Source organism: Lagenorhynchus albirostris, chromosome 10 (genome assembly GCF_949774975.1).
Source record: "Lagenorhynchus albirostris chromosome 10, mLagAlb1.1, whole genome shotgun sequence".
Lineage (NCBI taxonomy): Eukaryota > Metazoa > Chordata > Mammalia > Artiodactyla > Delphinidae > Lagenorhynchus > Lagenorhynchus albirostris.
In genome coordinates this window covers 3,415,920-3,442,295 of record NC_083104.1, presented here as the reverse complement: position 1 = coordinate 3,442,295, position 26,376 = coordinate 3,415,920, and the positions used below count along the sequence as shown (strand labels likewise).

At 44.1% G+C, this 26,376-nt stretch overlaps 2 protein-coding genes across 5 annotated transcripts in view; one reads left to right on the top strand and one right to left on the bottom strand.

The window, feature by feature from the left end:
* Nucleotides 1-1,365: 1,365 nt before the first annotated feature.
* LSM3 (LSM3 homolog, U6 small nuclear RNA and mRNA degradation associated) lies at nucleotides 1,366-11,236 on the bottom strand. The gene is made up of 4 exons (XM_060161063.1): nucleotides 11,051-11,236; nucleotides 8,724-8,834; nucleotides 6,406-6,501; nucleotides 1,366-1,771 (listed from the first exon to the last, which is right to left on the bottom strand). The coding sequence occupies exons 1-4, from the start codon at nucleotides 11,069-11,071 to the stop codon at nucleotides 1,691-1,693; spliced, it is 309 nt and encodes a 102-aa protein (XP_060017046.1). The 5' UTR covers nucleotides 11,072-11,236; the 3' UTR covers nucleotides 1,366-1,690.
* Nucleotides 11,237-11,325: 89 nt separating this feature from the next.
* Nucleotides 11,326-26,376, top strand: part of XPC (XPC complex subunit, DNA damage recognition and repair factor) — a 33,895-nt gene continuing 18,844 nt past the window's right edge. Inside the window, exons 1-7 of one of the 4 annotated variants that reach the window (XM_060161055.1) lie at nucleotides 11,326-11,542; nucleotides 18,366-18,561; nucleotides 20,527-20,645; nucleotides 22,899-23,022; nucleotides 23,942-24,026; nucleotides 25,553-25,710; nucleotides 25,987-26,107. In XM_060161055.1, coding sequence (XP_060017038.1) covers nucleotides 11,395-11,542; nucleotides 18,366-18,561; nucleotides 20,527-20,645; nucleotides 22,899-23,022; nucleotides 23,942-24,026; nucleotides 25,553-25,710; nucleotides 25,987-26,107 — 951 coding nt within the window. In that variant the 5' untranslated portion in view covers nucleotides 11,326-11,394. Of the gene's footprint in view, nucleotides 11,543-18,365; nucleotides 18,562-20,526; nucleotides 20,646-22,898; nucleotides 23,023-23,941; nucleotides 24,027-25,552; nucleotides 25,711-25,986; nucleotides 26,108-26,376 lie in introns of those variants that run through there. The other 3 variants (XM_060161058.1, XM_060161056.1, XM_060161059.1) reach the window with 3 other exon arrangements.

The window sequence follows — 26,376 nt, the reverse complement described above, 5'->3', positions numbered from 1 at the left end:
TCCAGGCAGGTAGCGTGAGCTCCAAAAGGGCTCGCAAAACCCCCATCTGGTAACACGCAGATGGTTATCCTGCAGTTAAATCTTTTGTTGCCCCCTCCCTGTATCTTAGCAGACAGGAGTAAGTGGACATTTGTACGGGGCTGCTGAGTTTTATGTGCATGCAATGGCAACTGTGTCTGACTGTAAGGTTCATGGTTTTCAGAAACGTGTGCATGTACACAAGTCCTCACAGCCAAAAAAAGTTCTGCTGTAACCTATCAATTTTAGAAGAAAAAAGAGAAAGATGACCAAGAACGGAGTAGAAGCAGTATTCAGGAATTAGGCACAGATATCAGATGCCACTAAAAATAAATGCAACGTGGAGAGAACCGCAGAGTGGCCGTCATGGCTGTGGTGGACATTAGGAGTCAGAGCTGCACCAAACGCCTGGCCCACTCACTCACACAGGTACTTCCTCAGACCCACAGACAAGCAACGAAAGCTCATGGAGCTTCAGTTTCTCGTAACATCCTGCAGGAGAGCTGCTGCAGGGATTAAATAGGAAGACGTACACAAAATGCCTTTGCCTGGTGTACTCTGTTCGACAAAAGGTGGCAATTATTACATGTATCACCATCCTCAGCACTTAGGCAAGCATTCTACTCAGACAGGGTGATCTAAAGGATCAACTACTTGCTACCATCAGAACCACAGTCCCATTCCTTCAACAGTGAACAGGCTGCTATAAACAGGTTGCGTCCTGGGACTACTGAAGCCTGTGGACAAAGTGCGGCTGGCAGAAGTGAGTGGTTCTCTCCTGTCTACTCACGTAAGGTAAGGCATCTGTCAGCTTGCCCACACTTGTTTTTTTCTTCTCCACTAACTTGCAGGAACAGGCACAAGAAATAAAATGAAACTTTATTACACAACGCCTTAAAGAAAGCATCTTTCTTGCACGTGGCTTAAAATATTGTGCATATGTTAAGCATATTGTGCTAGATAATGGATTAACAACCACTGAAGCCTGGCCTTAGAAATAATCCAGCCAGAGAAAAGAGAACCAGCCTCCCATGTTTCACTGCAGTGCCAGTGTTTACAACGAGAGCCCCACCACCACGACCGCCCACCCATGGTGCTCTTCTCTGTGCTCTCACGGCATCCCATACCTGCATGACGCCATCAGCCCTGACCTCACTGTCCTGCAGTTACTGGCTTCAACAACTGCCTTTCCAGAAGACTCCAGGAAGGGAAGCAAATGGACAAAACTGTCGTTCCCAGGACTCAACTTGGTGCCGCAAACACAGTAGATGCAACACAAAAGTGTACAAATAAAGTGAATGGAACACATGTGCTTATTTGAAAGAATTCACAAGACAGGAGACTGCATTAAAAATCAAAAAAGGAAACATCAAATTTAATTTAAAGAAAGAAACCCAGAAATTGTCCGAAAAAACAATGGAGCAAATCAACTCCTGAAAAAGTTCTGCATCTTGGTGATCACATTTATTGGAAGGGTTGGACAAAAATAAAAATGCCATTTAGCTTAAGAATTTGTGAGTTATCTGCAAATCAACTTATTTCAGAAGTGGAAGAATTCTTGGTTATTTCTTAAAATCAAAACGTACGCCGGTTTCTCTTTTGAGTATCTTCTACATTTAAAGAGGCAATCACACAAAATCTCCTATTTTCCACACAGGATAAATTCTTTGTTTCAACCAACTCTCAATGGTGGGGCAACTAGCACAACACCGTCTCCCCGGACAAAGAGCATCGGAATATTCCGTTTTGTTGACTGGAAGAGGAAAAAAAACACAGAACACATTTATACAAATTTGTAGTAGTATTATTTATTTTTCGAGAAAGAAATTTGAAAACAAAAAACCACAGATTCATCATAACACAAACAAATTGCTTAAAAAACCTGTTCACTTACCTTTGTGGCACAAAGAACCATCTACCAACTGTTTCTTTTCCTGGAACACAACTGGGGCAGAGGCGTCCACTATCCACCCAGCCCTTTCTGTCCCTCTTCTTGGCACACACCTAGACCACATTTCTCATGCTCCCTGCCAACCAGATGGTGCCACGGACTGGGTTTTAACCAATGGAAAGTGAACAGAAGTGATGAGCAACCTCCCACAAAGGCGCCTCTGTGTTCTCCCGTGACCATGGACTCAGATTATGGAGAACCCTGGGGATGGCAGAGCCAGGAAGCCTGGGTCCCTGACTGAGCACCTGGAAGAAAGCTACTGTACCGACCTAAAACCTCACTAAAGACCGTTGTGTGGGTACAAATAAAATCCTACTGTGCTAAGCCCTCCTGTGTTGCTTCTATGTGCTACTGCACTCATATACAGAATGGATACCTTTTGCATTAGCCTAGGGAACAAGCCTTAGGCTGTAAGGAAACAGATATGGAAGGTCTGAAATTTTCTCATGCCTCGGCAAAACATTAAGTAAATGTTGACTCCAAAGGTAGCCCAAAAGATGTCCCAAACCTACAGGTTCTGGGGAAGAGGCTGGAAAAAGCCCAAAAGATGTCCCAAACCTACAGGTTCTGGGGAAGAGGTTGGAAAAAGCCAAACGTTAGTAGTGTTGCTGTTAACCTGATGCACTGGGCAGGGCAGTGTAAGGAAGAGATGAGCTTAGGTGAGAACTAGCTGGTTTTCAAGTAGAGATTACAAGAAACAGCATTCATGATGTCATAAAAGCCAACTGTTTTTAGACTCCCAACTGTGGACAATAAGCAGGAAAAATGCGTTAAGGAACAAAGCGGCCCTGTAAATTTTCTCAGGTAAACAAGCTCAGCCCTGAGGGGAAGATCAGATTAAGGGTGTCCCTTTCCCACCCAAATTTACTTTAGCAAATGACCCAAGGTAGTCAACGTTAATTTGTGGGAGAGGTAGTTACACAAATTAGAGGTGAGGAACTAAAGAAATAAAGGTGTCTACAAGTTCTGTACAGAAAAAGACTTTGAGGTGACTGGCCCAAAGAATTGATTGGAAGTAAACAGATCAGAAATATATGAAGTCATAAGTTTTTAAAGAAATGGTATTTCCAAAGAACCCATACATAGCCTGGCTGAAAAAAGCCTTTGGCAATTTGAGTCTTCCAGCATAAGTGAGACGTTTCTGTGAACGTTCTGCAGCCTCCAGATTTAGCAAATAAAAATACAGGTCGCCCAATTAAATTTGAATTATAGATAAATGAAAAAGAATTTTTTTTAGGATGTCCCAAATATCACACAGGACATACATGACCTAACCAAGGGATTTCTTCTACTACTGCCTCCCCAGGGGATCCATCAGTGCTAAGGACCAGTAACTGCTCTACGTTCCCGTTCTTTCCTTTTATGAAAGGGAGTTTTTATGGCAGCAGATATCCTTGTCCCTGCTGTGCTACAGTGGAGGTGGGTGGGGCAATGACAATTAATTTATCCTTTTTAGCTTACAGGAATCTGTACCACAACTGACCACATGTAGGTCCGACAAAGAACTCTCTCTCCACCAGGCAGAAAATATTGGTAATAGCTATGTCTTCAGAACTTTTTAAAAATGTAAGAACCATGTTTTATGAGCTTCTTGGGTACTGGAACTAACATAAAAGGAGAAGCCCCAACAGTAAATTCAAGTAGTACCTATAAATGTAGTATGCTAAGTCAAGTACACTTATGTGTCATCCATGAATGTATCTAACTCTTTCCCAGATAATACACTCTCAGGGCAGTGGTTCTCAAGTTTCAATGTGCATAAGATCACCTTTAGGGCTGTTTCCTGGCTCCATGCCCAGAGATCCTCACTCAGTAGGCCAGGGTGTGGCCCATGAACCTGCGTTTCTAACACACTCCAGGTGTGCACATACTCCTGGTTCGAGGAACACACTCTGAGAATCACTCTCAGAGAAACAAGGATCATGTCTGCTGTCTGCTACTAGGAAGCAGCACTGCCTTCTGGTTTCCTTCTAGTTGCAAAAGGCAACCTAGTCTTACCATAGCCAGTTCAGTGAAGGAGTCAGCGCTCATCAAAATAACTGATATATTTTACTCAAATCCCTCACTCAGTGGTCATACTTCTGAACTAAAAAGTTCCAACCTTACCTTCATATGGAAACCACTTCATCTGAAATGATTCTCTATTAATTCAATTATAGTTTTCTGGAGATACAAGTAAGCAGCTTCTATGATCGCCCCCAAGGATCCCTGCCTCCTGGTGTTCACCCACTTGTGTAACCCCCCTTCTGAGTGTGCGTAAAATTTGTGCCTTGCTTCTAACTAGTAGAATCTACAAAGTTAGTGGGTGTCACTATCATGATTAGGTTACATAAGATAGTCACTTCCACCTTGCTAGCCAGCTCTCTTGCTGGGTTTGATGAAGCAAGCTGCCAGTGGTAGAGGCCCTGCAGCAAGGAACTGAGGTGCTCTCAGTCCAAAACCCTCGAGCAAATGAATCCTCTCAACAACCACGAAAGTGAGCTTAGAAGCAGAACCTTCCCCACTTTAGCCTTCAGATGAGAACCCAGCCCTTGTGCAGCCTTGTGAGAAACCCTGAAGCAGAGGACCCAGCTGAGCCTGGACACCTGACCCACACAAACTGTGAGCTAATAAACGTGTGTACTTTTAAGCCACTAAGTTTTCGGCTGACTTGTTATATAAAATTCTGAGATATAACGTCCAAATAACTGAGAAAATCATGAACAGAAACAGGGAATTGAGAATGAGCTCATTTTGAAGGTGAAGAACACCAGAAGTTTAGTTTTATATGTACTGAGTTTGAGATAACATTCAACGTGGACATAGTTTCAGTAAGAATATTGGAAATGAGAGAGTGAATCTCAGAAAAGAAAAAAGCTGGAGACACAGATTTATCCATAATCATAATGGCCACCAATCACCACTTGCCACCAGCTTTACAAGCACCAAATTCACTGCAACCTGTAATCCTGGGAGGAAGGCACAATTATTGTATTGGCATTTTACAGAGGAGGTCCCTGAGGCTTAAAAAATTTCTAGAACTTGCCCAAGGTCACATAACTAATCACCAGCAGCCAGGATTTGAACCGAGATCTGTTAAGCCAGAGCTCAAGCTTTCATGCTGTACTATTATTACAGATTGATGGCTTATAACAAACAGTAATTACTAACTGACATCTGAGGGGGGAAAAGAAGCAGATTAAAAAAAAATCCCACGTTCAGAGGGAGAAAGAAAACTAGCCACAGAGTCGGGAGTGGTTGAAAAGAGGAGGAAAGCTGGGATAAAGCAGAACCACAAAACCCAACAAAGGCTGACATGTGAACACTTACTATGTGCCTGTCGCCACCTGAAGGCTTTTCACGGAATCTCTCAATGAATCCTCAATAGCTGTATGAAGTGAGTCGTATTACCATCCCCATTTTACAGATACAGAAACTTAGTCACAGACAAGTTGGGTAACTGGTACAATTATATAGCTGGTAAGCAAGGGAGTCAAGATGTGAATCCAGGCGGTCCTGAGGGCCAGAGTGGCTTCTCAATACTTAAAAGACTGAACAACAAAATGTGCCAATATCTGGAAGATCTGCATAATGCAGTGAACCAATATTTTCCAAACGACCAGAGCTTGATGTTACAAAATCACGCATGTATAAAAAATCCATTCCAAGCGCAAGGTAGACCAATGAATTTGCATATAACAAGAAAATGAAAAGTTCACTGATATAGTTTCAGATTCTACACTACAACTAGCCTTTAAGAAACTACCGCTTGCTGAGTTTGGGTGTAGTATCAAAGGCAAGTATCCACAAGAAATACTCCTCCCTTTCCAACTACCTATCTGTGTGACATTCACAATATAGCGCAACAGATTAAATGCAGAAACAAAGATGTGAGTAACTAGCTGTTGTCTATTAAGCCAAGCATTTGCAAAACATAAAACAAAGACACTTCTCACTGAATATTTTGTTTTAGAAAATATAGCTATTATTCATAAAAATGTTACTTATGTCAAAATGTAATCGATTTATTATTTTTAATTAAATATCTTAAAAATTTCTCAGTTTTAGTTTCTAGTAAGTATTGATACGTAAGTCCACATCAAACAAAACACTGTCCAGTATTACTGTTATACACCAGCACACAGAGGCATCTTACACAGCCATATCTCAACGAATCTTGGCAACCCTACGACAGAAGTGACTGTATTCCTGCTTACCAGTGAGGAAGTTACATCTGCAAAGGTACTTCCCTTGTCCAACGTACCCCAGATAGGAAGTGGCCAAGCCAGCACTGGAAACCAGGTCTGTCCAACCCCAATGCCTTTGGTTTTTTTAATTGCTACACTCTACTGAGTCCATGAATAGGTATCAAAACACGACAGGCTTTCCATAAATAACTGTTGGATTCTGAGAAGAACTGACATTTTAAAAGCGATGAATGGAACTGCAAGACTTACTTTATATATCTCTTCATATGTTTCTTCATCAATTTCTATCGTCGTCACAGTTTCTTCCACATCTCCCAATATCATATTTAAATGCTGATCATAGGCCTGAAGTGGGAAGGTGAGGGACCAAGAAATGTAATAAGCAAATTAGGAAATAATAAACAGGGCTTATAATATGCAAATCACTCAATTACAAGTAACACATAATACTTACACCACAAAGTTTTACATGCAAATAAAAAATAATCCTGCTGTGCTAATATACTGTTTCTCTGCCAATCATCTCCATATTAACTTAATTGACCTGATACAAATATAAAACTGTTATGGTCAAAACTGAATTACTCAAAATAATTTGAAATTATTTTTAAAGTGCCCACCCTATTTGTTATCTAAGGCAGTCACATAAATATTTATAATATTTAATTATGAAAAAAAGCCAGTTCATATACCTCTCAGTATACTTCTTTCAATTCCATCTGTAATAGCGTGACAAGAAAGATACAGTAAAGGAAATAAAATTCTTTAACTGCTAAGATGACAGCAATGCAGTCTCCTAAAAGCACAAGACCCTGTCACTCAACACACCCTGTCCTAAACTAAACACCACAAAGTAAAGTAAGTAGAGCAACACCCTGCACATTATAGCCTCACCAAAACCCACCAGAACACCAGCTTTTCGGCACCTGTGGGCTCGATCAACAAATATTGCAACTCAGATATTCAGGGATGTCCTCAATCCAAGCTCTAAGGCTCATGCATTGTACTAAAATGTGAAGCTCCAGGGGGTGGGAGGGAGGGAGTGGCTTGTTTAGAACCCACTTATGCTTACTTCTAGCCAAGTGTTAAATGGTTCACCAGCTCACATCAAAATAAAAATAGCCAATTAGCAACACGGGGAACTGCTAGGCAAAGCAACAAACGGGGGCAAAGATCTACAGATAAGGGCCAGAAAACAAAAGGTTGAGGGTCATTCAGTACAGAGACAATTGAGTGTAGGCAGGGAACTGAAGAAGCCTCCAAGAGTTAAGGCAACACGTCTGTCCTGGGGTGTTTGTCTACTTGCCACTGGCCCAAGAGATTAAGTTCAATTCTATTTTTCTCTGCGAAGTTGCCACTATTCCGTTACCCGGGATTCTTCTTCCTTTCTGTAATTTAAGACTACTAGGTCCCCACTTCCTTTCCAAGCACAGGAGGTTCTCTACCTTTAGGTTTCATGTTAGGTAGAGTCATAGTACTTAAGAGGGGGTTGAAGTCAGACTGCCTAGGTTCCTAGCCTGGCCCTCTTTTTACTGGTTGTGTCACCTTAAGCAAAGTAACTTCATCTTTCTGAGCCCGAGCTTCTTCAAACGTAAAACGGGATAATGAGTATCTACCCTCATAGAATTGTTACAGAGATTAAATAAGCTTTTACATGCAAAACACTTAGAGTAACAGTACCTGGCATATAAATAATGCTCAATAAAAAGTAGCTATTTTTAATCACTTTAGGGTAGAATAGTAGTTATAAAAACAACTTAGGAAAGTAACGAGTTATCAAGAGGAGGCAAAACCTTTAGTATACTCTCTTCATGAATAAATGGGACCACCTCAAGGGACCAATCCCATAGAAATATTTGCAGATATACACAAAGGTCGATGTATAAACATGCTTATAGTAGTAAGAAATGGAAAACAATCCTAATATCACTGCTACCATATACAGAATTCTACAGTCATTTAAAAAAATAAAGGAGATTTATATGCACTCATGATCATTAATTTCCAAGAACAATTAAGTGACAAAGAAAGGTATCCCCAAAATGTATAGCAAGATCCCATTTATTTTTTTTAGAGGTGGTGTATATAATGCAAATATATACATACGGACACACATTCTTGTATATATGTGTAGATATATAGAAAAGACCTGAAAGACTATAGACTCAAAAGAAATGGCACTTTCCCTTTTACTCTATGTATGTCTGTGCTGTCTAAAATTTTTCACAACAAAACACAAATTTATATATATGTCAGTAATTTAAAGAACACTTAAATGAGAATGGAGGACAAATAAATGTTATTTACAAATAAACAGGATAAAATGAAAGAAATGAAAATATTCTTTAATAAACACACCATTTCCGTTAAGAGAAATAAATGTTAACAATAAGAATAAAACACAGTTGCATTTGGCTTTTGGAAATATGGCTGACTTTCCCCCTCCTCCTTGTCTACATTCAAACACTCTTCCAGAGTGGACAGTTTTTACATTTCAAAGGGGTGGGACAAGGGAGCAACGGTAAGGAAATAATCTGATTTCAAGGTGATTTAGTAAATTTACTCACATGTAACCTGCCTCGAAGCTCTCTGTCATTTCTCATTTTCACATAGATTCGTTCATCTAGACTGAGCCTGATGAGATCCAGAGGCTCTTCTACAGTGTTGGTAGTTTGTTGCTGATAAAAGAAACAGGTTTAGTAATACAGTACTAGAGAGTAAAGTGTATGAACCATCGGTGCCCTGCATGACTGTGGGCAAATTACTTAACCCCTCTATGCCTCAGTCTCCTAATCTGCAAAATGTGTATAACAACAGTGCCTACCTAACACTGTTGTTGTGAGGCTTAAATGACATATTTGAAGGCATCGAACAGTGCCTGACACAGAGTAAGTGCTAGATCAATGAGGGTTGAAACATACGTACACAGAAAGGAGTTACATGACAAAATAATCATGACGGCACTCTGTTCCCTCAAAATCCAAACTGTCTGACCCCATTTCAGTGTGTAGGGAGTCACTCTCTCAGAGACTTCAGCTTTATCTCAAATATCATTTAGTAATTTGAAGAACTTACATTTAATGACTACCACATACTAGTCAGAATGCTAAGCAGAGATGAATGTTTGAGGGAGGATTATGAGTTCAGTACAGGGCAAGTTGAGTTTAGGGTGCCATTTGGTCAGTAAGATGAATATATTTAGCAGGCAGTATAGAATACTGCTTGAAAGCATTGGCTTTGGAGTCAGGCAGTGTGGGTTCAATTCCTGACTCTGACACTTACGAATTGGGATTAAAAAATCATGCCATCTCTAATTCTCAGTTTCCTTGTTTACAAAATGAGGAATCCACAATCTTCCCTTCATAATTCTTGTGAGGATTAGATCTAATGTATTTAACTGAAGTATTTGATATATTTTAAATAGTATCTGGCAAACAGAAAAGTATTTATAAACGGTTCTTTTTATTACTATTAAAGAACTGTTGGAAACAAGTCTCAAAGAGACCAAGGCTAGGATGACCGGGGTCCATATGGAAGGGACGCTTGAAGCCAGGAGAGCTGATAAGATTATTCAAGGAGAGCTGCTTCAGTAAGTACATAAGGCCAGTGGAGGAAGGTGACTGAATGTTACAGGCTCTACAGCCCTAACATAGAGTAAAAGGGCGAAAAAAAAAAAGAAGAAAAAATACTGACTCACGTAGTCCCCATCCCCAGTTTAAGAGGTGTTTGTTAAGGACCAGCTAACCAAATACTAGATTACAATGATACAGAAGTCAGTCCCTGCCCTCAAGTTCATTCTAGTGGGGAGAGGCATATAAATAAGTAATCATAACACTGTAAGGATATATACATATCCTTACTGTGCCCTACTACCCACTGTCCACCCTTTTCATCCCGTAGTTTTAAACACTGCCTTTTCAAAGTGGACTCCCTGATCATTCGATTTATTCACTCAATAAATATCTGTTGAATGTTTCCAGCACCGTTCTAAATCCCGAGGACGGAACAGTGAACAAAACTCTTGCTCTTAAGGCACTCACATTCCAGTTGGGGGATACAGGCATTAAATAAAGAAGCATATACTTAATATGAACCAATAACATGCTATGAAGAAAAATAAAGCAGACTGGAGAGTGCCGTTTGATGCCAGGTGGCCAGAGAAGTCCTCTTTGAGGAGATGAGATTTCAGTAGAAAGCTAAACAAGCTGTAACCTGATCCACAAAGATATCTGAGGAAGAGCATTTTGGAAAGAAAGGAGAGCGGGTGAGAAAGCCTGCAGGACCATCAGTTATTCTGAATACCAGTTCCTTGCTTGTTACCTTCATACCACATCACAGCCCCGCATATCGCGCACACTTATGTTTACTTTTTACCCGTCCTTCCCCGAATATAAACTTCAAGTGGGGCCAGGGACCACGTACGTCAATGCCAGTGTCGCTGGTGCTCAGAACGGTGTCCAACCGCACAAAGACGATGCTCACTAGGTGTTTGTTGACTGCAACAACTGCTGCGCTCAGTAACGATAACAACTCCTTAACTGTACTATCAGGCTTTCTATCAGAATCCCGACAGGTCCGTGAGGCAGGCAAGGATAATTATTCCCCACCCTACGGAAAAAGGTGAGACTCAAGAGAAAGGAAGCGACGAGAGCGAGGAATAACTAGTTTCCAGCGGACTTCGAACAGAAAAAAAATCTCAGGGCCTGAGGCAAAATTGGGAGAAGGCGCGGTTAACCAAGAGGCAGATTAAGGCCGTGAAGACCCAGAAAGAGGCGGCGTAATTGGCCACCTTGCCGTGAGCTCGGAGAAAGCAACCCTGACAGGCAAAGTGGGGCAGAGCCACGCCTGGGCGTGGGAAAGCGGCGCCGAAGCGAGTTCTTCAGAAGACACTCACCTGGTCCACGTCATCCGCCATCTTTCAAACCCTGCGCTCTTTCCCGCCTCTCGCGAGAGCACGAGAACCCCCTCCGGTCTCTGGAAAGGCGAGGACGCAATGCACCGGAAGTAGAAATAATCGGTTTTGCTGCTTCTTGCTTCCTGCAGTTGGCATTGGTCCTTTGGGGCTGGGGCGGAGCTTTATCAGGGGCCCCGACGTTGGGGCGGGGGGAATTGGGTACCTGGCGTCTCAGTGAGGGGGCGTGGCCGCGCCTCGCCCCGCCTGGGGGCGGAGCCAGCGCGCGGGCTGCGTCCCTTGGCGGCGAGGTGCGTCCAGCGTCCGCCAGTCCTGCCCAGGCAAAGATGGCTCGGAAGCGCACGGCGGGCAGGGAGACGCGGGGAAGCGAGTTGCGCGGCCACGTGGCCGCGGGCAGGGGGCCGCGGGGACGTGAGTCACGCAGCCAGACGGCAAAGGGCGAGAGCAAAGCCAGGCGCGAGGAGAAGGAGGCGGGTGAGAGCGAGGCCGAGCCGGGCTTAGGGGGAGAGGCTGGAGGAGGGCGGGAGGTAGGCCGGGTGGGGGAGGGCGAGGCCGGCCTCCTGCAGGTGCGGGCGAGGCAGCCCCGCGCCCACCTGGGCCAGCGAGACGGCGTTCCGGTGACCGCGGGAGGCAGGCGTCATGCGGCTGCCCTGGGCCTCCCCGACGTCGCTGCGCCTTTGCCCTCCGTGCCGGGAGCGATGCGCCCTGAGCGGTTCCGCGGAGCCCGGCCGGACCGCGAGCTCCTCTGCTCAGCCTCTTCCTGCTCCGCGTCACCCGCAGGATCAAGTCCGGCCTCCTGGTAGATGCAGAGGGTGCATAGGCAAGAGGCACTGCGATTGTTTTGTGTCCCCACAAGACGAACGGACCAGGACTTAGAGTGCTGGAGTGTGCTGATCTCCTGAATAGTACCTTCAGCCAAATCTCACCTCAGAGCCCCAGCTTCGGATCCCACCTGACTTCTTCACGTGCATATCGAATAGGCTTCTTATATTTGCCCTGGGCAAAGCAAAACTCTTGATTTTCTCCAGTTAAACCTGCCCCTTCCCCACTTTTCCCCTTCTCAGGAATTGATCCCTTCACTTCTTTAAGCAGACCCCTCCTCTTCCTTACATGCACACCTCCAGTCCTTCAGCAAGTCCTGTTAGTTCAACCTCAGAACCATATCTCCAATCTCTCCACTTCTCTTTATTCCCGTGGCCGCACCCCCTGCCCAAGCCACCCTGACTTTTCAGTTGAGCGACTAGCGATTGCCTCTTCACTGGTCCTCCTTACTTCTTTTCATCCCTCACCACGGCAAGAGTTCTCTATGCAGCGGCGCAAGTGATCTTAAAAAAAAAATCAGATCTTGCCATGCTCCTACTTCAGATCCTCTGTGGCTTCCCATTGCTCTTGGCATAAAATCCAGATTCCTCACCATGGCCTACAAGATCCTACGTGATATGGCTCCTGCTTCTTCTGTTGTCTGCTACCACTGTCTTCTTTGCCAGATACCCTCCTTGTTGGCCTCCGTTTGGTTCCTCAGATACGCTGTTATTTTTCACCTGAGCCTTTGCCTTTGATGTTCCTTCTCCCTAGAATGTTCTTCCGTGGCTTTTGCCGTGGCTCACTTCTGTTCCTCCAGGTCTCAACCCAGGCACTCCTCAAGTATCCTGCCTAAGGTGGTCTCTCCCAGGTACCCCTCGTGACAGGCTCTGACAGCCTATGCCACATCTGTAATGATCTTGTTCATTTATTTGCTTCCTTTTTGACCTGTCTTACCAGAATTTAAGCTTATGTAAACATGTCTTATTTTTTTGCTGTATCCTATCTTGTCCTCCTCCCCTTCTCTGCGTATACTAAGTACTCAATAAATATTATAAATAATTGCATAATGCATGCTGTAGAACGGATTTCTGGGGTACCTGATATAACTGGGTAGACGATTAGCCTAGGTCACCATCAAGGGCTCCTGTGACATAGATTTAGTAATTCTGTGATTCTGTACATATTTTAAGGCCATCATTCATTAGGAAATAGTCAAATGGTAACCATTTCTAAACTTAAAAGGTGATTTACCTCACAGTTAATACAAGTTCCATTTTATTCGTTGACTCATTCCTATAACATTTTTTGAGTACCTAATGTCTGCTGCACACGAGCTAGGTGACATGGGAGATAGAGGTTTCTTGGAGATCAGAGTAGGGTAGTGTTCACATTTACCAAAAAAATATCCAAGACAGCGTGTGGTTTCATGGGATAAGGTATAAGACTTTCTGACTTCTGAAGGAATAATCGGGAGAAATTGGGAAATGCTCTCTGAAGAAGTTATGTTTGGTCTGCAACTTGAAGAATAGGTAATATTTCAGCAAACGGCTGTGAAGAGGGGTTGTCATTCTAGTCAGAGGGAATGTATTCTGAATACGTGGCAATTAAAAAATTTTTTTGAAATCAAAAGGTATTGGAAATGCCACCAGCCTGGGTAGCATTCCTCCCAGCTAAACACTTCACCTTGGCACCAGGTTGGTATAGCTCCAACATTTAGTAGTTATATGTGTTTGGGTTATATATGAGAGGCAAATAATTTAGCCTCTCTGGACCTCGTCTGTGAAACTTAATTCTAACCTGCTGGGTGGCTGTGAATTTTCATCCCGTAAGGCTCCTGGTATGGTCCAGGTGAAGTAATCAGATGGGCTAGCTCATATCAATTCAGCCTACACGCAGGCAAGGATGCACTTAAGCTTCGCTCACGCTCTGCGAGCCAGTGGAGCTGCAGTAAGTTTCCAGTGTAGCTTCCGGGAAGAGTTATCAGCTTTGATGTGGTTGGGTAGAGGAGCAATTTGGTTGTGGTTTTGGCCGCAGGTGACACTGCTTTGGTGACTCTCCAGTGTACTGTCTAACAGCACCATAGTGTGGGTTTTACCAGAACCTCAGTGCATGCACATGAACGTGACACTTGGCTGCTTCCAACAGCTGGGGACAAAGAAAATAGTCTTCCACGTTATATCTTTGTTTCCATTAGGGCACCTCTGGTTTCTCCATATTTAATCTCAATGTTAAATCCTTCATCAATGTAGTTCATTAACTCCTTCAACAGCTACTTACTGAGCACTTGCTATTTTCAGGCCCTGTGCTAGGCACTGGAATTATAGCGGTGAACAGGATAGGCAAGGTTCCTGTTCTCATGATGCCTGTAATCTTTGGGGAAGGGTAGGTAGGACAAGTAAGTTAAAAAATAAATTCACATGGTGATAAGAGCTATGAAGAAGGTAGGACAGGTTGCTGTAATAAAGCTGACATGGGGACAGGGAAGAAGCGGCTGTCAGAATTAGTGGTCAAGGAACTCCTGTGTGAAGACTTGACACTTTGAGCCAATTACTGACTGTAATGAAGGAGCCTTTTGTAGGACATTGTGGGGGAAGAGAGCTCTGGACAGAGGAATCAGTAAGTTTAAAGACCCATAGGAGGGAATGTTTTGGAATTGAGGTGAGAGACGTGAGTAGGACCCTTAGGTTGGAGACCAAACTAAGGAGTTTGCATTTTATTCTTAGTGCTATGAGGTGCTGCTGGCAGTTCTAAGCAGGTGTTTTTTTTTTTAGTAAATCAGTGGCTGGCCAATCAAGCCCCAGTGGTTAATTCATGCCCTGCTGAAATTACTTGGTTAAGGTCAAGGAGGCTGGTTAGACAGTTGTCCCTCGGCATCTGCAGAGAATTGGTTTCAGAACCTCCATGTATACTAAGATGTGCGGATGCTCAAATCCTTTACGTAACAGTGTAGTACAGTCAGCCCTCTGTATCCTCGGGTTCCACATCTGCAGATTCAACCAAAGTTCAGTCCGAGGTTGGTAGAATCTGTGGATTCAGAACCAGGGGGATATGGAGGGCTGACTGTAATAGACAGCTCTAGATCTTGGAGAGTCCTGGAAAATGGCCTTTTTTTTTTAAATTATAGTTGACTTACAATATTAGTTCAGATGTACAATAGTGATCTGATATTGGACTCTACTCCATATAAAGTTATTATAAAATATTGGCTATATTCCCTGTGCTATACATTGCATTCTTGTAACTTACTGCTTTTATACCTAGTCCTTTGTACCTCTTAATCCTCTTCCCCTATCTTGCCTCTCCCCCCACCCCTTTCCCCACTGGTAGCCACTAATTTGTCCTCTGTATCTGAGTCTGTTTCTGTTTTGTTATATTTGTTCATTTGTTTTATTTTTTAGATTCCACATAAAAGCGAAACACAGTATTTGTCTTTCTCTGTCTTATTTCACCAAGCATAATACCCTCCATGTTGTTGCAAATGACAAAATTGCATTCTTTCTATGGCTGAGTAATATTTCTAATTCCTTTAGATGGTAGGTTAGGTGGTTTGAGATTTTTTCCTGTTTCTTGAGGTGGGCCTGTATTGCTTGTAAACTTCCCTCTTAGAAGGAAGCTTTTGCTGCATCCTGTGGATTTTGTAAAATTGTGTTTTTATTTTCACTGTCTTAAGGTATTTTCTGATTTCCTGATTCATCCATTGGTTTTTTTTGTTTTTTAGTAGCATCTTGTTTAGTCTCCATGTGTTTGTATTTTTTTCTTTTTTCTTCCCGTCACTGATTTCTAGTTTCATACTGTTGTCATTGGAAAAGATGCTTGATACATTTTCAGTCTTCTTGAATTTGTTGGGACTTGTTTTGGGGCTAGCATGTGATCTATCCTGGAGAATGTTCCACGTGCACTTGAAAAGAATGTGTATTGTACTGTTTTGGGACAGAATGTCCTGCAGATATCTATTAAGTCCATCTGGTCTAATGCGTCATTTAAGGTCAGTGTTTCCTTTTTTTCCCCATTTATTTATTTATTTATGGCTGTGTTGAGTCTTCGTTGCTGGGCACGGGCTTTCTCTAGTTGTGGCGAGTGGGGGGCTACTCTTCATTGCAGTGTGTGGGCTTCTCATCACAGTGGCTTCTCTTGTTGCGGAGCACGGGCTCTAGGCGTGCGGGCTTCAGTAGTTGTGGCACACAGGCTCTAGAGCACAGGCTCAGTAGTTGTAGTACACAGGCTTAGTTGCTCCGTGGCATGTGGGATCTTCTCAGAACAGGGCTCAAACCTGTGTCCGCATTGGCAGGCAGATTCTTAACCACTGTGCCACCAGGGAAGTCGCAGGGTCACTGTTTCCTTATTGATTTTCTGTCTGAACGATCTGTCCATTGATGTAAGTGGGGGTGTTAAGGTCCCCCACTATTGTACTGCTGTCAATTTCTCCCTTTATTTCTGTTAATATTTGCTGTATATATTCAGGTGCTCCTATGTTAGGTTCATATATATTTATGAATGATATCTTTTTGTATTGACCTCTTTATCATTGTATAACGTCCTTTGTCTTTTATTATAGACTTTGTTTTATAGTCTGTCTTGTCTGATACAAGTCTTGCTACCCCAGCTATCTTTTTGTTTCCATTTGCATGGAATATCTGGATAATAGCCTCTTGATACTGTGGCACCAAAAACAAAAAAAAAACAGCAAAGAATAAAGAAAAAAATGTCATCTGTATGTCTGCCATCCAGAAACAGCCACCACTAAATAATAGTGTATTTCCTTCTAGTCTGTGTATTTTTTTGTGTGAAGTAGAAAGTATACTATTAAAATAATTTTGCATTTTTAGCATTTTATCATATATCATTTTCCTTTGTCTTAAAAGATGGCTGAATTACATATCATTGTGTGACTGTACCATAATTGATGCTTATCTAATGGATAGACATTCAGATTTAAAAAATTTTGGATATTATGAATAATGATACTATGAACAGTTTTTTGATTCACAGTTTATTTCCCTTGTTCTCACTTTTAACTCCTCAACCTCTCTCTTCAAAACACAAAAATACACAGCTGTGCCTTTTAACCAACCAAGTGATTTTGGTGAGGAAGAAATAGTGCTTCTGGAGCAACCCCCCACCTGCATCTTTAGATTAGTAAAGTGGAGTATTTAACATCTTTGCTTATTAACAAAGGGCTAAAAACCACTGTAAGATCTAGAAATCCTGTTTTTAAGGGTGCCCTACGAAACTGTCAAGTCATAAATAAACTTTTAAGCAAATTCTGGCCTTGAAATAAGAAATCTGTTTCCAGATTATAAATAACTAATTTTGAAATATTTTGTTTCCATTAAAATGTTTAAAACCTGGGAATGCATAAATTTCTCCTTTTAGAAAACATTTTAAAGAAACAGAACTGAATCAGTGATTTTAACCAGCATTAAAACAAATGCTGTTATAAGGTGAAATTTATTAAAATTAAGTTATGATTTTGTTTAGATCAAAAGGGAGAGTCTTTTTTCCCCATGCAAAATTGTATTCTTGGGGAATATAAATACCTATCCAGAGAGTCAGCAGGACAAACCATAGATGAAAGGAATGAATTAATTTGATATTTTAGGTTAATATTGCAGCTCCTTTTGGAACCTCAGTGAAGGCTAGGGTATTTTTGTTTTCCACAGTTAATTGAAGCAGAGTTCTGCAGCAGCAAAAGAAGATGATTTAAGATAATTTGCATGAATATATTTATAATAAAATAGAAAATATTTCCCTGTCATATTAATACATATTATAAATATATATAACAGAAATATATGTTAATAAGCAGACCATGCTTTTAGATACCCTAGTTGAACTAAAACCAACAGTTTATGCATTTTTTATATTTCCCTTTAACAAAAAAAAGAAACAATAATTATTTTGAGAAAATAAAGTTATTTTTGAGTTACTGCTAACTCATTCCAACCCTAAGTTTGCTGAGAGTGGCACTGAGGTGAGACTGGAAAGATTTCATAATGTATGTGTTTTGAGTAGTGTTTGGGTTTGAAAGATGACAGGAACTTAGATTAGGAGAAATCAGTTGTGCTAAAACTGGACACTTGGACATGTTTATGAACTTGAATCATTTCACTTAATAGGAGTGGATTATCCCTAAAATAAATAATTAGTCTTGGCAGGTAGTAAATAAGCAAGGTGTTAATTAATGGATTGATGAATCTTCCTTGCTGGATATTAGCTGAAATTTAAGGTTTGCAGTTTAGGTTGTATGAGTCGTGTGGTGGTGTGTCTGTAGTCTTAGGAGGAGTAGAATACAGTGCTGATAAAGGAAGAGTGTAGAGTGTAGACCGGCTGGAGGTGGGAAGAGGCTGAAAGTTGGTTGCTGACCCAACATGGGATGGTGACGGAGGTTTAGAGGGAGGTTACCAGAGAGGACTTCTCATGACCCTGCCCATGAAGCTACCGTGTCTCCACCTTTCCTTTTGTCCCTTATCTCATGTTCTGTGTGGTCATCTAGATGTCTTCGAAGATGAGAAACCTCCAAAGAAGAGTGTTCTCTCAAAAGTTTCACGAGGAAAGAGGAAGAGAGGCTTCGGTGATTCTGGGGGCCCAGCAGATGGTCCAGCAAGAAAGAAAGCGGCCAAAGTGACTGTTAAATCCGAAAACCCTCAGGTTATTAAGGATGAAGCCCTCAGTGATGGGGAAGATTCCAGGTGAGATGGCTGAAAACCTCTTGAGCAGGTCTTGATTGTTCCCATCAGGGAAGTGTGACTAAGAAAACCTACTCTTTTTGCTTGTCACTGGGATCTGTGGAAAAGGTGGGATCTTTAAACTCTTCTAGGTAGAGCTCAGACCACTAGTAAGAGCTGGGAAGAGTCTTGGCAATTATATAGTTTACCTCCCAAACTTTTCAGATGAGGACAACAGCTTTCAGAAAGTGATTTGTTCATGGTTACACAGCTAGATGGTGGCCAAAACCAGGATGAGACCTCGGTCTTCTGACTCCTGGTCCAGTACTCTTTATACCACACGAAGACATTTCATACACGAGGCATTTCCCTGACGTCTGGCCGTGTCCTGTCCTGCTCTCCTCGGGTGCGCTCCGCCCCTGCCCAGCTGGACTTCCCTCCTTCACTTGACACGTGCTCACGCTCTTCCTTCTGCCTGGAACGGTTTCTTCCACCTTCAAGATGCAGAGCAGAAGTCATCCCCTCCACAGTCTTAATTGATTCCTCCCCCTTTTCCTCCTCGGACTTCTTGCTGCATCTCGTAAGAGTGTAACTGATCCGCCTTGTGTTACACTTACTTGTTTCCGTGCCATATACCACTGTGAGCTCAGACGGCTGGACCCACACTGGTTCATTTGTTTATGCCCCGTGGTGTCTAGGGCAGGGCCTTTGACAGTGAATGAGCATATTAATATGTGGTGAACAATCAACACTTGATCATCTGCCTCCTAGGGAAATTGGGGAGGGGGGAGGAAGAGGACAAACAGAGAGGCAGTAGTTTCTTCTTTGTTTCAGAAATAAACCCTCACTCTTAGTGTCAGCTTTTCCAGCACCTCCAGTCCTGGCTCAGAAAGTAGGCCAGGACAGGGCAGCTGTGGGAAGGAGCGCAAGGAAGCATGTGGATTTTCCACCATCGTTCATCTCTTAGACTTTTCCTGCGAATGCCTCTGAGCTTACTGCTTCCCAGTTGCCTCTCCCCACTTGTTGAATTCTTTCTGCATAGAAATTCACAAACAGATAGACCAGGATGTTGCCAGGGAAAGCTCTGGTCCCCCTTTCCCTCTCAGTTAAGAGTTGCCATTTCTGCCACTTTTACTCTAAGGGGACATTTTTGTTGCTGTGGTGTTGAGAGGAAGTGGCAGGGTAAAAAGGGAGTGTTTGTCTTTTTAGAGCTGAAGCCTGAGGCTTGTTATTTTAAACGTCTGTGCTAAAATCTTGGGTCATATTCTCACTGGATACCATGTGTCCAGTCTTACAAAAGCTGTAAGTAACTCAATTCCCTGAACATATTTTATGTGTGAATTTGCACAATTTTATTGCATATTAGCAACCGTTGACTCTTGAGCCAGTATTTAGCCAGCTCCGTATCTACGTAGTTCTCTCCTTACCCTTCCAGTTGTCCGTGTTCCTTATGACTCACCTGTGTTCAGTTACATCCCCACTTACTTAGAAGTTAAAATTCTACCAACCTCGGTCTCCTTTCGTCTTATTTCCCAGAGGTGGGGAAACAATCTTCTGAGTTGGCTCATGGTAGGATCCGCAAATGTGACTTCTCTCCTCTTCTTTCTGGCGTCTGGCTGCACGTGTGTGCACACAGACATCGCAGCTTTTACTTCTGGGACTCACATTATTTTTGTGGTTTTTTTCTAACTTGCCCTGTATCATTTACAGACACAGCTGTTTCCCTTCACACAGCTCTAGATTGTAGGTTCATCATGTTCCTCCTGTTTTGACAGCACATCTAGTGTGCGACCTGTGATCAGAGCACATCTTGGCGGGAACTTGAGACCCGGGCTAATGGAGGAAGTGAGGCTCAGAGCTCACAAATCATCAACTAATTGCAACAGTTTCTCAGTAAATAGAAGGAGTCCTTACAGTTGAGTTTAGTTTAAACATAGCCCTAGGATGTCTGAGCTTTTCTTCATCTTCCCTCCTGTGATCTCTACACAGGGACTTCCCGAGTGCCCTCAAGAAGGTGCACCGTCCAGAGAAAGAGGCTGCTGCGGACAAAGGTGGTGGTGAAGGGGGTGACGAGGAAGAGAGTGAGGAGGACTGGGAAGAGGTAGAAGGTAAAGTGTCTTCCTCTGTTCTCAGAACTGTTTGATGCTGTTTTTCTGTTGGATTCTGTTTGGAGTCATGTCACTGCAATCCTGTCCTTTTCTTTTGAAACTAATAAAAACAAAGTTGCAGTAGGGGACTTGCTTTTGATGTAAGGAAAAAGTCATGACCAGGTTAGCAAAGAACATTGTATATTCTCTTCCTCTGGTGGTGCTCCATGGAGGGGATCATGAGATAGAGAAGCCGCATCATCTCATAGAGCACGGGCTTTGCGGGTGCTCATACCTGGCTCAGAGGCCAGCTTTGCCACTTGTGCAGCTGGGTGAGTGAGTAACTCCAGCTGTCCGAGCTGAGTTTTTCCCCTGGTGACAGTTGGTAAACACTGAACACTTACTGTGAGCTGGGCACAGTCTAGGCTCCAGGTTGTTGTGGGAAAATGTGTTGGGCCTGGTGCATCACGTACTCACAATACATAGCCCCTAATGTCACCATCCCTAGCGTGACTTTTCTTCCCCAGCTTTTTATTTTGAAAGTGTTCAAACCTACAAAAAAGTTGAACATGTAGTCCATACACTGTTCACCTAGACTCACTAACTTTACCATTGTGCCGTTTGAATGCACCAGCATCTTTCCTTCTGTAAATCTGCATTGTGGAACCACGTGAAAGTAAGTCACAGACATCCTGACTCTTCACTCGTAAATGCTTCAGCATGCATTTCCTAAGAGTAAGACATTCTCCTGCATGGTGAAATACCATTATCATACCTAAATTAAGTCCCTAATTGTTATAAAACTATCCTTTATAACTGTTTTTCCTCTTTTTTTTTTTTGCTTTTCATAGCACTGGGTTTTTGTTTCGTTTTGTTTTGTGTTGGTGGAGTCCTGGCCTCTTGTTTCGTAGAATGTCTCATATTGTGGTTTGTGATGGTGGGAACCTTGTTTGAATGCCCCCTGGATTTCTTACAAACTGTAAGGTGAGGCCAAAGACTTAGTTATATTTAGATTAAACATTTTTTGGTAGGAACACTTCAGAGCTTTGTACTTCACAGTGCATCCATTCAGAGGCATCTAATGTCAGGTTGTACCGCTGCCGATGCTAAGTTTGATCATGTCTGTGGTACTGCCTGATTGTGCCAATGTAAAGGTACATTTTCCTTTTGTAATTTACCATCTCTAGTGGGACTCTGATTCTGCGTGAATATCCTGTTCCCCAGTCACTTTCTACTTAATGGTTTTAGCAAGCGTCAGTGATCTTGACTGAATCAAAGATTATTATATTGAGCACTGCAAATATTTTGATTCTGTCATCTCATGTATATTTATTAGCTGACTTTGATCTGTAAAGAAGAGCTCTGCCTTTTAAGAATTGTATTTATTTATTTTGGGTATCACTATGGACTTAAAAATTCAATGTTATCAGTTATCATCATTACATTTTCTGATCTTTGGATTGTCCCACATTTGGCGAGCAGGAGCCCCTTTGAGCTAGCTACCCTACAGAGTCCTTTTGACATGGCTTCATTAGTTTCTGAGAATGTTTTTGTTCTTTGGCACAATAAGATGTTCCAGGATCTCTCTATACTCCCTTGCTGCACACCTGGAATTGGCCTTTTTTTTCTCTAAGAAGCCCTGGTTCATTTTAGTAGGAACAGGTACATAGAAACCAAGGTCTTGGCACTGGGTATTGTCATTGCCAGTGGGGTGTCATTGCTTCTAGGCCCAGAGCTGCTTTGAAAGGAACTTTGCTAATGAAGTTCACAGTTCAGCAAATTTAATTTATTTCAGCTGGTGTTTATAAGCAGTGTAGCGGAGAAAGATGAAGATGCATGCCTTGCTGTGTATTCAGTACAAGTTTACAGTTGAATGGGGAAGTCATGCCTCTCTACAAAGCAAATTTTTATGAGCGTTACCATAGTGATACAGAGAATAGGAAATTGCTCCCTGAGTCTCTTCTAAATCACACACAGATGAGCATTAGCTCCATGATACCAGGGGTCTGTATCTAATTCACCTCACTATCTCTGTGCCTAAGGTTCTTCCTCTGAGGGCTGTTTCTCTGGGTTCTTGTGCAGGTTAATGAGACAGTTAGATTGTAAGAGCACAGGGCCTGGCATTTCCTAGGAACTCAGAACATGGTCTCTACGGTTTCCTACCTCACACCCATTCCTCACTTGCTCCGTCCCAGCAGAACCTCGATTTTGTTTGGTACAGTATCTATTATAACGATAATTATTATTATTGATTTTAAAAATTACTGTTTTTAGAAGTTAGTGAGCCCGTGCCGGGTGACGTGGGGGAAAGCGCAGCCTTCTCTACATCCACTCTGCCCGTGAAGCCCGTGGAGATAGAAATTGAAACACCGGAGCAGGTGAAGGCAAGAGAAAGAAGGTACGATTAAGCACTTGCTTCTAGTTTCTGTCACGTATCATCACTGGCAGCTGCTCCTCAATGAAAAACACATAGGAGACCTGGGCTGAGTGTCAGAGCTGTCAGGAGCGTTAGGTGAGAGAGCCCTGGGCTCACCTTTAGGACTGAAGGAGACACCTTTGTGTCCTGGCTAGGGCAGGAGGTGTGCCAGGGGCTCTGCAGGTTGCCCGTCATCTTACTCCGTCTTTAGGACAGTGTGCGAATGAGGAGCCGGAGACTCAGAGAGGTTAAGTAACATTTCTGCTGTGCGTGGATGCGCCACGATCTGCGTCCCTCAGGCTGACCCGGCATTGCTGTTCGTCTCCCCATGTCACTGCAGGGCCTGCGGCAGTGCCTGCTGCGGCTAGGGGCCCCCACTCCTCTCCAGGGTCCCCAGGCCCTCGGCAGCCCCTGGCAGCCCGGCCATATGGAGTGCGTCTCCTGGTAGTTAATTGGTTCTTGAGGCCCCCGTGTGATGGGCACGTTATTAGGCCTGAAGGAGGGAGACAATAGCAGTCAGGAAGCCTCAGGTTTTCCTCAGGATGCTTGGGACACAGACATGAGAGAGATTTTACGGCAGAACAGCATCGCCCAAACGAGCGTGCGCTAACTTGACGTAAGGCAGTGTGTGCTGAGGAGCCGGTCAGTCCTGGTGGCGGAATAGTCAGAGGGGACGTCCTGGAGGGCGGGCTCTGAAGCATGCTTGGATGGAGGGTGGGCGCAGGTCGAGCAAGGGGAGGGAACGTCCTGGGCCAGGGCTCGCGGGTAAGGAGGAGTGGGAACAGCCAGCCTGCAGGTCTGCTGAGTAGCACAGCCTCAGTCATTGCAGCTGAAAGGTGTTGACGGGAGAGTGGGGTCGGCCTTCACCCTTCATCCTCCGAGTTTTCAATGTGCATTGCAGTGAAAAGATAAAAACGGAGTTTGAGACATATCTTCGGAGGATGATGAAACGTTTCAATAAGGAAGTCCGTGAGGACACACACAAGGTACGGCAGGGAAGGAGGAGGGTGGTACGCAGGGGAACTGGGCTTTCCGTCAGCCCTGCCTCTGGGCTTCCACTCACTGTGTGACCTGGTGAGTTTCTGACTCGCTCCTGAAGTGGGGGTGATAACAGTGTCTGCCTGGGGGGATGGGCGTGAGGAGTAAGCAGATAGCACATGTAAAGCACGTAGCTCAGTGCCGGGCGGGCAGCAGGGGCTAATACCAGGCACTGTCCTCCCATCCCTTCTCTCAGCTGTTTAATAACGTTGGTTCTGATCTCAGCTAAAGTTGCTGTGGCTTCTGGCTTCAGCTGGTACTTCCTGAACATACACCGGGGCCTTAGCAAGGTGCTTGGCATTGTGGGGAGAGAGACTTGCATGAAGCTTGTTTCCTACCATTCAGGAGTTTCTGATCTCACACAGGGAACAGGAAATACATCAAAACAGGGAGACTCGAGACATAGCACAAGGAAAGAGATCAGTGTGGGCCTCAGTAGCCGAGGAAGGCCTCATTTAGGAGAGAGGATGGGGCGGGTCAGGAGGAAGGATGGCACAGGGAGACGCAGAAAGGCCGAGTGGTGGCCGGGCTGGTGGGACAGCCGGGGGCCTGCGTCTAGGAGGCAGCATGCGCTGGAGGCCCATGGAGAGTGAGGCAAGGGCAGACTTTGATTTTCCTCTGACCGGCAGCAGGCAGCTAGGGAGAGTGTAGTGATGCGGAGGGTGGAAGGGGCACTGCCTGCAGCAGCTGCAGAAGCCGAGGGGTGCAAAGAACACAGAGTCAGGGTGGAGAGACGAGGGGAGAGCTGGCCTGGCGCCCTCACAGGCCTGGGCGCCGAGCCGGGTGGCTGGGTTTCTTTTACCCCTTGGTATTGGAGGTGAAAGAAAGGCGAGGATGACTATGACTCCAAGATGTGAAGCTTAAGTGAGGGGAGAAGGGCGGAGCATGGGCTGCAGCAGGCCGGCTGTAGGCAGGAAGAAGGGGGACTGCCTTGAGGGGAAATGATGCAAAGCTGAGTGGGAGGAGGAGCAGACAGCCTCGTGGTTGTTTCCGGAGGCTGGGGAAGGCTGGGGTAGGCTGGGGTGGCGCGCAGGCGTGGGGACACGTGTGGGTCTGCGGCGGAGGCATTATACACACCGGGGTGGGGTTGAGGTGCACACGGCCTATCCCATCCCAGCTGCGACAGCGGCTCTCCCCCATTCCGTTTCCTCCTGATCTTTTTGGAGCAAACACCAGACTTTGTAACATTTCATCCGCAAATCCTTCAGGATGTATCAGTACCTCTAAAAGATAAGACCTCTTGAGAAAAAGGAAGTTTGTATTTTGCAGCTTTGAGATGTGATTGTTTCTTTGAGGGAAGGAGTACCTAGAGAGAAGAGGGGATGAAAGACAGAGTCTTGGGAGATGGCAGCGTTAGTATTTTTACTTTCTTGTATGTAGAAATGACAACAAATATTTCCTGTCCGCAAAACGTCTTTGAATTTGGCAGCAAAAATCCCACTGGTTTTCAGCCTTCCCTTTTCCCTCTCCCCAGGTTCACCTTCTGTGTCTGCTTGCAAATGGCTTCTATCGAAATAGCATCTGCAACCAGCCAGATCTGCGTGCCATCGGCCTCTCCATCGTCCCAACTCGCTTTACCAAAGTGCCACCTCAAGACGTGGACGTCAGCTACCTGTCAAACCTGGCGAAATGGTAGGGCCTTCAGGCCTGTGCTGCAGAGCGTAGTGTAGGATTTGTGTCTCAGAGGCTGGGTGCAGGTCAGTTCCACAGACCCTCCTTGAGGGGCTGGGAAGGCTCCCCAGGGGGAGGGTGTGAGTTGGGTCTTCAGGAGTTGGCCAGACAGGCTGGGAAGAGGGGCACTGGCAGGCGGGGCTCCCAAGACACCCCGCTCTGTGTTTTGGCTGTAGAAGAACAGAGTTCCTCTTTGCCCTGACGTCTGGCGCAAAGGAATGCCTGATTTCTCTCCAGGTTCATTGGAACATTTACAGTTAATGCAGACCTTTCAACCAATGAGCAGGATGGCCTGCAGACGACGCTGGAGAGAAGGTTTGCTATTTACTCTGCGAGAGACAGTGAAGAGTTGGTCCACGTGAGTGACTCCTGGCAGCACTGTTTTCATTAGGTCTGTTAGCTGGGGAATATGGCAGTCATGTGCCACATACCATTCCAGCTGTTTTACATATATTTCCTTGCTCAGTTCTCATAAAATAAAAACAGGTACTGAAGCTCAGAGAAGTTAAATCACTTTCTTAGGGTCATTCGGTTGGTAAGCATTGGAGACAGGATTGGGCCCACGTGTGAGTTGAAAGCTGCCCTCTCTCCTGTCTCTTACTTGGTGTCCTGGTGTATTAAAGCACT

Excerpts from the sequence above, each read along its gene's own strand:
- LSM3 (XM_060161063.1), bottom strand. The coding sequence starts at position 11,071 with ATGGCGGATGACGTGGACCAG. Across the intron at positions 8,835-11,050 it reads TGGCGGATGACGTGGACCAG|CAACAAACTACCAACACTGT; the intron begins GTGAGTGTCTTC and ends TTCTTTTATCAG. Across the intron at positions 6,502-8,723 it reads AGCTTCGAGGCAGGTTACAT|GCCTATGATCAGCATTTAAA; the intron begins GTGAGTAAATTT and ends TTCCCACTTCAG.